Here is a 14,895-nt window from a genome sequence, read left to right as displayed (position 1 = left end):
TTTAGTATTTGTTTCACATATATCTCTCAGTTTATAACTTTTCTTTTAATTTTCTTTAGGGAGTCTTGATAAGCAGACATATTAAATTTTTTTTCATTGAAGTGAAATTCACATAACATAAAATTCACCATTTTAACACAACTTAGTGGTATTCAATACATGGACAGTGTTGTATACCCATCACCTCTATCTAGTTTTGAAACTCATCACTCCAAACACCCTGTACCCATTAAGTTAATCACTACCTATCCCTCCCTTCCTCCATCTCCTGGCAGTCACTAATCCACTTTCTGTCTCTGGATTTGCCTATTCTGGATATTTCATATAAACAGAATCATATATTATGTGAACTGTTGTGTTTGGCTTCTTTTACTTAATACAATGCTTTTGAGGTTCATCAACATTATAGCATGTATCAGATCTTCCTGGGTCTGTACCAGGGTTTTTAAAGAAAATTATGAAGAAGAAGGCTACAAGTATATTTTTATTGTGTAGGTAGAGATCCCTTCCTATCCTATCAGTTTTTAAAATAGGAACTTCTAGAGTTATCCTGTTTCTGATCGCCCCCCTTCCGTGTTCTTCTTAGTGTCTTTGTATCAAGCTGCTCTCATTATCATAAAAAATGAGATGTAGCAGGAAATGGAAAACTAGGGACAGGGGTAGAGGTAGAGCAAAGGAGTTTGGGATGTAGGGCAATTTGAGTCTTTGTGGTTCCACAGGTGGCCCTAACGATGTTTTCTCTTAATTGTTCAAGGGAAAGTTACTGTTGAGTTTGGAAGTCAGACTTCCTTGACGTGTAGTGTGTTTCCCCCTCCACTTGATAATGAATAATAGTTTTCTAAAAAATCAAAAATGAAAATTTATGTTTGCAATGGTATAATACATGTTCGTATATAATAATTATGACAGTACTGATAAAAGCACCAGCTTCCCTGGACCACCAACCTGGTCCTGGGCCCCTCTGCAGAGGTAACAGCTCCTTGTTACCAGCTTCCTTTCTGTCCTGTATCCTCTCAGATCTTCAACATATTATATGCATTGTTTTGCAACTTGTTCTTTCCTTTCCCAGGCTGGTATCTGGAGGTCTTCCATGCTAAGATACATAGGTATACTTCTTTCTTTATAATTGCTACATAGTACATATTCCTTAGTTTAGAACAAAAATGTCCAAATAGAACTTTCTGTAATAGTGACTATGGAGTCCTTGAAATGTGACTAGTGTGAGTAAAGAACTGAATTTTCATTTTATTTAAGTTTAACTTGAATGTTTAAAGCACAAGTTGGAACGAACCAGTTTTTCAACCATTTCCCTTGAATTTAAATTGAAATATTTTATTTTCAATATATATTTAAGTAATGCTGCATTAAAAATTCTTGTATTTACCTCTCTGAGTACTTATATGAGTATTTTTCTGAGATACATTAATAAGTGGAATTGCTTGATTGAGAAGTATCTATGCTTAAAAATTTTTAAATAGATATTGCAAAAATTGGAATTCTCTGAAAATTTAGTATTTAATAGATATCACAAAAATTGCAATAATCTGAAGGAGCTGTATTAATTTATACTCCCAGCAGGAGTACATACGATAGTACCTGTTTCCTAGCACTCTTAAAAAAATCAAGGTGCAAAACTATTTAATGGAAAAAACAATACTACATTTATTTGAATTTTTTACTTCTCTGATTTCTAGTGTAATTGAGCATCTTGTTATATAGGACTTTTGCGGGGGGCAAGGGGGACGACCAGAATTTCCCTCATCTAAAACAGTGTTTATTGTTTTGCTGTGGTTTGAAATTTCAGCACAATGTGTCTGGGGTAGATCTTTTTTCTATTCATATTGATAGATACTCAGTAGGTCCCTTTTATTCTCTGTAATTTTTTTTTTTCCCCTGTAATTTGAGTATTTCATGCCTTCTATTTTTTTCATTCTTTCCTTTGGGAACTGTTATATGTTGACAATTTTGGATGTAATCTCTGTATTGTTTAACTTTTTTTTTTTTCCCCCAAGTTTTTGGTTTTTATAAACTGCATTGTGGGATAATTCCTTGGCCTTATCTCCCAGGTTTTTTCTTCAGCGGTGTCTGTAGCCAGCCATCTACTGAGTTTCTTATTTGGACCATAATCACTTCTACCTCCTAGATTTCTTTTTGATTCTTTTTTTTATAGCAACTTATTCTTTATGTATATGATTTCCTGTTTTAACTTTTGAGGAGAAAACAGACCTGTTTTTATTGGAGTCCTTTCTTTTAAAGTCTTCTTTTCTTTGCTTTATTAATTGTTCCCTGGGTCATTTCTTCTCCTGCCTGGGTTTGTTGCTGTGTTAGATGATGTTTGATGAGGCAAGGAAGTACATACAACAGTTTAGAAAGACTTCTAGCAAAAATAAGGAAAGTGTCTAAAATGAAACTATTTTTGCTACCTTGCTCATTGGCAGTTTTGGATAAATTAGGCTTTCCTGTAAGGATATCTGATCCATATGGTTATGTTGGATATATCTATAATAGAGCCATCTTCAAATTAATCAGTTTTTAGTTTGTTTACTAAGTATTTATTTGCAGTTCCCATGTACTAGGCATTGCATAAGGTGCTGTTAAGTGCTTATATTAAAATTCATTGCTGTAGCATAATTGTGAGAAAAAAGCAATGGGAGTATAATTGAATGAAATAGAATGATTTAATGAAGTGATTAAAATTTAAGAACATAAAATATTGAAAATCTTGCCAAAATGAAGTCAGAAACAACAAACTACTACTCAAGCTTAAAAATAATTCTGTCTTCTAAACTCTTAGAAGTTGATAATGGATGTATCTTCAGTTATAATTACCACTAACAGATCACTTCAGTCATTCAAATTCATTTATTCCAGAGAAGACTGATATTTTAGTTATTTTCTTAAGGGCTCTTAATATCTTTATAAAACAGCACTGGACTGATTGTCCTTTGACAAATTAATTTCCTCAGTATATGACTGAGATACATTAAATAGTCATATTTTTTGACTGCACTAATTTGAAATTTGACAATTACCGTGGATTCAGATTGGATGGTTATAATCCTTGCACTGTGAAATGACAACTTCCTCTTCATTGTAAAACTGTGTTTATACCACATTATTCATATTTGCTGGTGCATAGATATGACCTAATCACCAGTTAGCCCAACTTTTTTCTTAAGTCTGTGAGGCTCATACCTTGATATTTTTTCCTAGTTATTCCTTCGTTTTCCATAGGAGAAATTTACTTTGAACTTTTCTCTTTCTGGAAAACTTTTAAGTGACCAGATGGATGACATTTTTGAGTCTGTGGAAATGTTCCTTTTTATTGATTGTTTGGTGTTGGTGTGAATTAATAGCCTTGTGGAGACATGGCAGTAATCCCTGACCTCTCGTCTGTCACAGATCCCAGATTACAGGAATGCTGTAATTGTGGCCAAATCTCCAGCCTCAGCCAAGAGGTAGGTGGGAGCTCACGATCGAACGCTCCTTGGATTTATATCCTGGGATCATATCTCCAATCATATCCCTGATCATATTCTGGGTGTTCTGGATTCTTACTCATTGGTGTCCCTTATTTTTATTTTGTGGACTGATAGTTTAAAAGATTGTCTGCTGACTCCATTTATTAAGTGATGATTGATTTTCCTCTTGTGTTTTTCAACCCCAATCCGTGACCACCAGTCATATTTCATAACTGAAGCCTTCCAGGTCTGGAGAATCCCAACCTAGTGCTTTCTTGCACTCGCAGGTTGGTGGCTGCTTGTTGTTAATCTTCAAATCTGGCATTTAAAATATTAGCACTTTCCTTTGTAGTTGTTTACTGCCTTTTATTTAGAGAACTCAATAATTTATTAACAGAATTGTATCCAGCCCAGAGGCCACTTATTGGTATGGATTAAAATGTGGTACTTCACAGAGCCAAAACACCCTGAGGCATACAAATGGGGCAGTGCTGTGAGAGTCACATATAACTTGGAGTAACTGATGAGTCATACAGAAGTTAGAGTTGTTTTTGGGCTGAGAGGATGTCATATATCAGTGTTTTCTGGAGAAGTCACTCCATTGAAGAGGGAATGACAAAAGCAAATGTAGGAGTAAAGCCTTTTTCCTAAAAAAGCTCTTTTAAAATTATTTCTCAAAATCGAATACCTTTGCTCACTGGTTCATTATTGAGTCCTATGGAATGAAAGCATAGGTACCTCCATCCTGGGCCTATGGACTGTTAATTTTGAAGGATGAAGGAGAGCTTGCACATAGTAAGCCATTGATTTAGAATATTACAGATAAATAATTTTCCATTATCAATTTAAGAATGACATTGAGTATATTAAATCAATTAGGTTGCCACTTGTGGTAAAACTATGAAGTTGACATGTTCTTAGAGATGACCTCGTAGTCCAGCTAGGGCTGTGCCCACACACAGTTCCTTCAGGAAGGAAGTCTCATCAGAATCTCACATTGTCCATTTGATTAAATCAACTGTCACTCATGTTGGAATATAAACATTTCAAACAACTTTTCCAAACATTTGTGCAAAGGCTGAACTAATTTTAATTTAGTAATTTTTTTTGATACACAGGCTTTTTAAAAATTTAAAGTGAAAATCATGCAACATACAATTAACCATTTTAGAGTATACTATTCTCTGGCATTTAATATACTCACAATGTGCAATCACCACCTCTTTTAGTTTCAAAACCTCTTCATCACCCTAGAACACCTGGACTCATTATGTAATCACTTCTTCACCCAGCAGTTGGCAACTATTAATCTGCTTTCTCTGTGGATTTCTTATTCTGGATATTTCATATAAATGAAATTATACAATATATGGCCTTTGTGTCTTGTTTCTTTCACTTAACATAATGTTTTCGAGGGCCATTCATGTTGTAGCATGTGTTGGTATTTGACTTTTTTCATAGCTGAATAATGTTACATTGTATGGATATGCTATACTTTATCTGTTCATCCATGGATAGACATTTGTATTATTTCTACCTTTTGGCTATTTTGAATAGTACTTATATAAACGTTTGCTTATAAGTTTCTGCACTGAAATATGTTTTTATTTTTTGTGGATGTATGCCTTGGATTGAAATTCCTGGGTCATTTGGTAATTCTATGTTTATAGTTTTAAGGGGCCACCAAAACTGTTTTCCAGAGCAACTGTTTTACATTTTACAGTCTCATCAGCAATGTGTAAGGGTTCTAATTTCTCCACATCATTACCAACACTTATTTTCTAGTTTTTTGATTATAGCCATCTGGTGGGTGTGAAGTGATATCTCATGGTGGTTGTGATTTTGATTTCCCTAATGATTAATGATGTCGAGCATCTTTTTTTTTATTAAACGCCTACAGCACCTGGTATTTCTAGGTGGTCTCCCATCCAAGTACTAACCAGGCCTGACGCTGCTAAGCCTCCAAGATCAGACAAGATCGGGCACGTTCAGGGTGGCATGGCCGTAGATGTTGAGCATCTTTTTGTGTGCTTCTTGGCCAATAGTATGTCTTTGGAGAAAACGTCTACTCAGATCCTTTGCTCATTTTTAATTGGATTGTTTGTCTTTTTGTTGTTGAATTGTGGGAGTTCTTTATATATTCTGGATACTATGATTTGCAAATGAGCAAATCAGATTTGCAAATGAGCAGATCAGATATATAATTTATAAATATTTTACTCCCATCCTGTGGGTTTTCTTTTCCCTTTCTTCATGATGTCCTTCGATGTACAAAACTTTTTAATTTTTATAAAGTCCAATTTAACTTTTTTATTGTTGTTGCTTGTGCTTCTGGTGTTATATCTAAGGGTGCATTGTTAAATCCAAAGTCATTAAGTTTATCCCTATGTTTTCTCTTAATAGTTTAGTTTTAGCTCTTATATTTAGGTTGTAGATCTACTTTGAGTTGATTTTTATATATGAAGTGAGGAAGGGATCCTCACTTCATTCTTCATTCTTTTCCATGTGATTATCTGGTTTAGTTGTCCAGCACCTTTTGTTGAAAAGACTATTCTTTCCCCCTGTAATGGCTTTGGCACCCTTGTCAAAAAACAATTGGCCGTAGATGTTTGCATTTATTTCTGAACTCTCAGTTTTATGCTATTGTCAGTATGCCAACACTACCCTGTTTTGATTACTGTAGCTTTATAGTAACAATTAGATCAAAACAATCAGAAGTAGGTGAAAGTGGGAGTATAGACTCCTTACTTGTTCTCCACTGACACCAAGAGGGGAGTGGCCTTGCTACCACTAGGTTGGTGAACGTCCTAACTCCACTAGGCCTCCTCTGATACCACCTCATTGGGGAGGGGGAAATGTACCTCTTTACTGCTGAGTTGGGGTGGATGTCCAGGTTTCACTCTCCACTGACACCAGTGGATGGGGGTTCATTACCACTGAGTAGGGATGAAAGTCCCAGCTCTGTGCTTGGCCTTCTCTTAATCCACCCATTGCAGATTCGGGCTACATCATTTTGCTTGGCAAGGAAGAAGTGTAGACCCTCAACTTGGTCTTTGCTCATGCTGGGGAGAGGTACAGCTGCAGTTTTTTCTGTGGTGTTTGGCTAGACTAGGGCAGTTATTGTCTTACAGTTTTCTGACTTGCAAGGCTACTCCTTTCTTGGTTTTTTGGATAGAGAGAGTGGGCTCTTTTGAGGCTTTGTGCCTGTTGGCATGTTTGGGTTGCCTGTTTCTCAGCTGCAAGTCTGGCATAATGCAAACAGAAAGCTTAGAGGACTCATCTCCATGTCATTTTTCTAGTCCTGAGGTCCCTAACCAGTCTTCTTTCTCCTCTCCACCATCAGAGTCTTGTATTTGTTTCATATATATAATATCAAGGTTTTTAGGTGTACTTAGTGGGAGGAGTACGCCATATTAGCGGAAGCAGAAGCTGCAGCAATGTATTTCGATAATTTTTTTTTCTCACTGAATGCAGAAGAATGATGAATTTTCTTTTGACTCATCCATCTGGGCAGGCTTCTGGTAACTTCTATAATCCTCATTTTACATCTGACATCCTGTGTTGATGAGATAGATGAATGAGTGGTAAAATTTTTATCATTGTGGTAGTCTTTTGCTCAGTTTATTTGGCATTTATTAGTACTACAGTGATGTTTGTCATTTATCCATTCAGATGTTTATTAAAAACCTATTGAGGTGAGTCTGATGAGGCCTAGAAAGATGCCCTCTCAGGGAGCTTATGTTGCATGTCATGTGTTTTATCTACTCTTGTGGACTGGATGTTTGTTTCCCTCCCAAAGTTCCTATGTTGAAATCCTAACCTTGCCCAATGTGCTGCTATTAGGAGGTGAGGCCTTTGGGAGGCAATTAGGTCATGAAGGTGGAGCCCTCATGTATGGGATTCGGGCCCTTATAAAAAGAGACTAGGTAGAGAGTTTGCTCGGGCTCTCTGCTCTCTGTCTTGTGGAGATACAACGAGAAGATGGCCATCTGCAAACCAGAAGAGCACTGGATCTGCCGATGCCTTGGTCATGGACTTCTATGCTCTAGAATTGTGAGAAATAAATTTCTGTTATTTAAGCTACCCAGACCGTGGTATGCTGCTATAGTAGCTGGAACTAAGACATCTGTATTATCCAGTTTGATATTCTCTACTTAGGAGGTCAGGGTTTATCTTTCACAGGTGAGTAAATATACCCAAGGAGATGAAGAAACTTATCTAAGGTGATTCAGCTGTATGTTGTTTACTGGGAGGTAGTGGCACAACTGCTTACTTCTTGGAGTATTTTCTATACCAGTGATTATCAGATTTGGGTGTTGGCCAAATATGATTGAAATTGATTTGCCTATTTACTTGATTGCCTTTACTTAGTATATATGAGTGCCAGTCCATGCCTGGGGCTGTGCCAGGCTTTGTGGATAAAATTTACTATAACAGTTTTCTAAGGTGGTAAACAGTGTAGACATTGCTATTCTCCTCTGGAGCTTACAGACTGCCTCATGTGCTGTTCGGCTAGTAGGTCATTAGGTAGATTAGAATGAAGTATCCAACCTTTTTCCCCCTCAGCTTCTGCTATTTTGTCCATGTAGGTATACTGCATTAAAGAAATGTGTTAGGATGGAGATGGTTGCTACAAAAGGCTAAGTTATGGCTGGTAGTTTGTTCTTCGCATTAAAGATATTATGAGAGCTCTTGTGGTCAGTTGCATCAAACATGGTAAAGTAGACTTTGTGGCTGTCTGTGTCTCCCACAGCTAAGTTGTAGTGATTTTTTTTTTAATTCTAATGTTAGAGTTTGAGATGGCACTGTCTGACTTAGTGACATGCCATTTTTGATCTGATTGTTTCTAGCTTCTTCCTCCAAGTTTTCCGTTTGGCACCTAGCCTTAGAAAACTGTTGTAGTTAATTTAAAAGACACCCTAGAGCAGCAGGAAGATAGTTAAACTAGGATTTAGTAAACATGGGCTTCCAGTTGGGGCTTAGCTAATCTTTGTGAGAACGTTGAGAACCACAGTCAGGGCAGTCTTTCCAAACCTCAGTTTCCTTACCAGTTTGAAATGAGGATAATACCTGCACTGCTTATCTTGTCTTACAGAGTTGTAATAAGCATTAAAGAACTTTAAAGAATTTTACAAATTAAAATACCTCTATGTAGAATGGTGGTTGTTAGTGCCTTTAGAATTCTAGTTATTGATGAGTAGGTCTAAATGTGGAGCTATGGTTTTATAGTGTTCTTTGACAATAAGTAGTTGTTTTGAATAAAAGGGGTCATCTGAGAATATAACATTGCTTTAATAAGAAACAGAACTGCTTTAATGAGTTGTTTGGAATTGTTTTCTTAGAATAACTGAGTGAGTAGGAAAAAAAATGTGAGATTCTGTGTTGTATTCTGACCCAGGATTGTAAATTAACCTTCATCATTGTACCACCTGTAGCAAGATTGAGTTGCTTTGGAATTCATCTGTGACTGTTCGTGTATAAGGCAATATGACCTAGAGGAACCATCCTGATTCTTTTTGGAATCAGGTGAGAATTCAAGTTACATAACTAGGTTATATAGAGTATCCAGAAACATCAGTGTGCATGTAATGATTTTATTTATCTTGAAAGTACAGTTGATCATTGAACAATGCAGGGATTAGGGTCTCCGACCCTCTGCGTTGAAAATCTGCATATAACTTTCAATTCCCCCCAAACTTAACTGCTAGTAGCCTACTGTTGACCAGAGGGCTTACAAACACTATAAACAGTCACTTAACACCTATTCTGTATGTTAAATGTATTATATACTGTATTCTTGCAATAAAGTAAGCTAGAGAAAAGAAAATGTTATTAAGATAATCCATAAGGATGAGAAAAATACATTTACAGTATTTATTGAAAAAAAAAAATCCATGTGTAAGTGGATCCATGCACTTGGAACCTGGGTTGTTCAGGAGTCAACAGTATTGCCTTTTGGAGAGGTTAGTAGTATTGAAACAGCATTATTCTGGGAATTGGCAGACTCTATGGATCCCAAGTGGAAAAGACTCCCAGATGGGTGACTAGGAGTTCAGTTCTTTTGACAGTTATCTTGACTACAAAGCCTGTTTTGAATTTGAAGGAGGAACTAATCTCTATGGTGCCAGTCTCCATGAGGTTAGGATGGGGCATAAGCTAGTGAAGACTCTGCCTTATATTTGTCTGAACATTTTTTTCTCTGAAAATTTTTTGAAAGTTATTTTGAAATTTTTAAAAAGATGAATTTAAAGTTATACAAATACTACATCTTATATAGCCATATTATTATCTCAATAAACCCAAAAAGCATTTGACAAAATTCAATTTCTGTTCCTGGTAAAAACTTTATGCAAACTAGGAATATAAGAGAACTTCCTCCTCTGATAAAGAGCATCTGTGAAAAACTCATAGCTAACATTGCACTTAATGGTCAAAGACTGAAGCCTTTCTCTTAAGATCAGGAACAAGATGAGGATGTCTGCTCTTCCTACATTTATTCAACATTGTACTAGAGATTCTGGATAGCACAATTAAAAAAAAAAAAAGAAATCCAGTGTGAAAAAGAAATAAAACAGTCCTAATTTGCAGGTGGCATGATTATTTATGTGGAAAAATCTGATGAAATTTATAAAATTGTTGTTAGGACTAGTAAAGCAGTTTATCAAGTTTGCACAATATAAGATCAATAAACAAAAATCAATTGTATTTCTATATAATAGCAATGAACAGTTGGAAATTAAAATGAAAAATAAAACCAAATGACATCAAATTAATGAAACGGGAATAAATCTAAGACATTCAAGACGTATACACTGAAAAATACAAATGCACTGAAAAACATAGCTGAGAGAAAGACCTCAATGAGTGGAGAAAGATACTGTATTCATGGATTAAAAGGCTCAATATTGTTAAGATATCATTTCTTCCCAAATTGGTCTATAGAATTGATACATCTCAATCAAAATGTCAACAGGCTTCTTTGTAGCAATTGACAAAATTACTGATTCCTATCATGCATAGAACCTAGAATAGCCAAAACAACTTAGAAACAGAACAAAATTGGAGATCTAGCACTGCCTTAATTCAGGACTTCATATAAAGCTAAAGCAAAATGAGTATGCGGTATTGGGATAAAATAGGAAAACAGATCAGTGGAATAGAATAGAGTCCAAAAATAGACCCATATGTATCTGTAATAATGATTTTCAACAAAGGTGCGTAGGCCATTCAGTGAAGAAAGAATAGTCTTGGAGATGGGAAAAAATGATAGAAGCTTTGTTCATCCCTCTTGCGAGTAAATCAAAATTGTATTAGAAACACAGAGCAAATAGCGAGGAAAGTTGCTGGGGATCTACACGAACAGAAGCACTACAACTAGGGAGAGAAATAATCACCCTGCAATAGTAGAAGGTAGGAGGGGGCAGAGGCACAAGGCTGCCTGGTCCCCAGTGACTGAGTGGGACAGAGGCAGTACAGACACCTCTTAAAGAGGCTGTGTCTGCAACTAGACCTTTGTGGTGACGGACCCGCTTGCTCTGAGCACCAGTGCCTGGTCGACTGCAGGGGTGGGGCACGAGTGACTTGCAGGGGGCCACTGAGTTGTTGGAGCGAGGGCCAGAGGCGAGACTCTCCTGGGCAGAAGTGCCAGTGGTATCCATTGTTTCTCTGTTGAGTTCTCCCCTTCCGAGTCTGCGGACTCAGTGCTGCCATAGCTGAGACTTTACCAAACTGGATAACAGAAGTCCCTCCGCCCAGAGGGGTCTCTGAAATTCTGCCTCCTCCAGCTCGTGGCCCTACCCAAGCCACATCCAGGTGTGTCCTCCGCCCGTCTGGTGCTCCTTGCTAAGTAGTGCCAAGATTCACACTGGTGGCAGCTGACCTCGGTTTCTGATGTGGTTTCTTGAGGCAACTGTAAGTACAGCATCTGTGGATTGCTTACTGAATGTTAACAGGTGGCCCTGGAGGGGCACAGGGTGCGGCTAAACTTGGCCTGCAGCTGAATCCCTCTCAGTACCGTGCCACTGGACACCAACTACACAAAGCCAGGCTAATAAGACCGGGAGACTTAGGAGGTTTGCTTAGTACATAGAAACAGACACAGAAAGGCAGATAAAATGAGAAGATAAAGAAGCAGAAATCATATGAGAGAACAGAACAGAGATCCAGGAATAATGGAGTCAAGCAATCTAACAGATGCAGAGTTCAAAACACTGATTATAAAGATGCTCAGTGAATTAGAGGAAATGTAGATGAATTCAGCAAGAACTTTAACAAAGAAAAAACATAAAAATGGAAATGGAAATTGTAAAAGAGAATCAGTCAGAATTGAGGAACACATTACCTGATGATGAAGAATATATTAGAGGGAATCAACAGAGTAGATAAGAGTATCGAACCACTGCTAAAAGGAAGGGGATGGAAAAAGATATTGCCTTGATGGACCTAGAGGTTATTGTCCTGAATGAAATGGATCGGATAGAGAGAGACAGATATCACATGATTTTACATACATGTGGAATCTAAAGAACAAAATAAGAAAAGCAGGAATAAACTCATAGATACAGAGAATATTTTGAGGGCTACTAGATGAGAGGCAAGTTGAGGGGACGACGAAAAAAGACAAAGGAATTAAGAAGTACAAATGGATAGTTGCAGAATAGACATGGAAATGTAAAGTGTAACATGGGGAAGATGGTTAATAATGTAATAAATATGTAAGGGGGAAGAGGGGCACTGGATTTAGTGGGGTGATCACTTTGTGAATTATGTGGATCTCTGATCACTATGCTGTACTACTGAAACTGGTATATTATTGTATGCCAACTATAATTGAAAAAAAAACGAATTGTACAAGGTAAATACAAGCAACTAATTGTCTGTTATATTTCAATAAAGCCCCCCAAAAGAAAAAGCTTTAAAGAGTAGTGTTTTAAACAAATGGTATTGGACTAATTGGATATTCATGTGTAAAATAAAATGAATTTTGAGCCATATCTCATATCACATATAAAAATCAACTAAAAATGAATCATATACCTAAACGTAAAACCTAAAACTATAAAATGTCTAGGAAAAAAACAGGAGAAATTTTTTATGACCATGGTTTAGGCAAAGAGTTCTTAAACATGATACCAAAATCACAGTTCATAAGGGGAAAATTGCTAAATTGGACATTGTTGAAATTAAAAATTACTCTTCAGAATATGTTAAGAGAATGACAGAAGAAGGTACAGACTGGAAGAAAATAGTTGTAAAGCATATATGATAAAGGACTTAGAATATATAAAAAATTCTCAAAACTTGATAAGAGAGCTAACAACCCAATTAAGAAATTGGCAAAAGATAAAGAGACCCTTTACCAAAGAATATATATGGATGGTAAACAAACCACATGAAAAAATGTTCAGCACCATTTTTGAGCGAAATCCAAATTGAAACCACATTGGAGTTATCACTAGACACCATTAGAATGGATACTATTAAAATGACCACACCAAGTGTTGGTGAGAACGTGGAGGAACTGGAACTCTCATGAGAATATAAGGTGGTATAACCATTTTGGAAAACAGTTTGGTTGTTTTTTAAAGGGTTAAATATATGCCTATCGTATGAGTCAGCCATTCTACTCTTAGGTATTTACCCAAGAGAAAAGAAAGTGTGAGTTCATACAGAGATTTGTACATCAATGTTCATAGCAGTTTTGTAGTATCTTAAAACTGGAAACAGTTCAAGAGCCCATCAATAACTAAACGGGCAAACTGTGAGGGACCCATAAAATAGACTGTTACTCAGCAACGTAAAGGGATGGCCTGTTGATGTACAGTATAATGTGGGTGGATCTCCAAAGCATTATGCTCAGTGAACAAAATAAGACAAAAGAAGACTACATACTCTAATTCCACTTATGAAATTCTAAAAGGTAGAACTATGGTGACAGAAAGCAGATCACTGGTTGCCAGGTGCTGAAAGGAGAAATTACAGAGGGGCACAAGGAACCGTTTGATGATGATACATACTTTCATCGTTTTGGTTGTGCTAATGTTTAGATGGATATATACATACATCAGAGCTAATGAAATTGTATAGTTTAAATATATACAGTTTATTCTGTCTCAATTATACCTTAATAAAACTTAAAAAAATTGATAATACTTTGATGGGTATTTAATACACTTTGTCTTATGTGGTTGGTTCTCACTATTAAGTAGAAAATTAGCAACTGCAAGTGAGGAAACTGATACTTAAAGGGGGTTAACTAACTTATGCAGGCTCACCCAGCTGGCCGAGTGCAAAACGGCCAGCTGCTGCCTACCATTGGTACTTACTGCCAGATGGGATCACCACATCTCTCATCCTGGGTTCTAAGACTAATATTATTTTATTGTTTTTTTTTTTTTTTCATTAAACCTTTGGGAAACTACATTTTATTTATGTTCTTTTAATGTTTCTCCTGTAGATATTGGCAGAAACAGGTGCTGCGTGATTTTTTAACTGTGTCTCATGTTCTCCCTCAGGGCACAGTCTTTTGCTGAGCGTCTGCGACTGGGAATTGCAGTGATTCATGGAGAAGCTCAGGATGCTGAGTCTGACTTGGTGGATGGACGGCATTCTCCACCCATGGTCAGGAGTGTAGCTGCCATCCACCCTAGCCTGGAGATCCCCAGTAAGTGTGCTGCCCCTCTTTTTTGCTTTCTTCTTTGATTTTAAGGCTGACAGTTTTTATTTTTTTCAAATATTCTTTACTTTTTTGTTTTTTAAGTTGGCAAAAACTGATTAATACCTTTCCTGGCCTGGTTGTAGCAAGTGTACTTCTGATGGCCCTGTAGTCTGTAGAGCTTTTTACAAGCAGTCTATTTGATCATAGCCAAACCTATGAAAGTGCTCAAACTATTTAGACTCAGTTGTGGCACTTAAGGGAATTTCATTCATTCATTCAGTAATATATCCTATAGTTTAACATAAAGAAAAGGTTTTTTTATGCACAGGTTATTCACCATAGTGTTATTTTTATTGCAAAATATTAGAAAAGTCTAAATGGTTTATCAGAGGGTAGGGCTTAGTAAACTGTGTTAAATCACTACAACTAATTATGCAGCCCTTCGAAACAAGAGGTAATCTATGGAATATATGTGAACAAGACAGAATACAAAGTGTATACTTATCTTTGTGCAAGGACCAGGAGGGACTATGAAGAATGAAAATCCATTATGATGGGATGGTAAGAGTTACATGTGAATTTGTTTTTGTTTTTAAGAAACTTCCCTCATGCTTTAATAACATCTTTCCAATTAAAAAAATGGCTTTGTTTGAGTTTGTTGGGGAGGAAAAACTTTTCTTCCACCCTCTTTACATTCAGTGCTTAGGGGCCTGTAAATGAAACTGACAAAAGATAGATTAGCAAGAGAAAATACAGATTTTAGGAAGGTTAGAATTT

At 36.6% G+C, this 14,895-nt stretch overlaps 1 protein-coding gene and 1 pseudogene across 6 annotated transcripts in view; one reads left to right on the top strand and one right to left on the bottom strand.

The window, feature by feature from the left end:
- The window catches only part of PRPSAP2 (phosphoribosyl pyrophosphate synthetase associated protein 2), a 53,108-nt gene that overhangs the window by 23,002 nt on the left and 15,211 nt on the right, over positions 1-14,895 (top strand). For all 6 annotated transcript variants that reach the window (XM_015586682.2, XM_006908430.3, XM_015586681.2 and 3 more), the window contains 2 exons: positions 3,403-3,458; positions 13,976-14,124. In XM_015586682.2, coding sequence (XP_015442168.1) covers positions 3,403-3,458; positions 13,976-14,124 — 205 coding nt within the window. The remainder of the gene's footprint in view (positions 1-3,402; positions 3,459-13,975; positions 14,125-14,895) is intronic.
- On the bottom strand, positions 5,353-5,471 carry LOC112477093 (annotated as a pseudogene).

Source organism: Pteropus alecto, unplaced genomic scaffold (genome assembly GCF_000325575.1).
Source record: "Pteropus alecto unplaced genomic scaffold, ASM32557v1 scaffold52, whole genome shotgun sequence".
Classification (NCBI taxonomy): Eukaryota; Metazoa; Chordata; class Mammalia; order Chiroptera; family Pteropodidae; genus Pteropus; species Pteropus alecto.
This window is presented reverse-complemented; position numbering and strand designations above follow the sequence as displayed.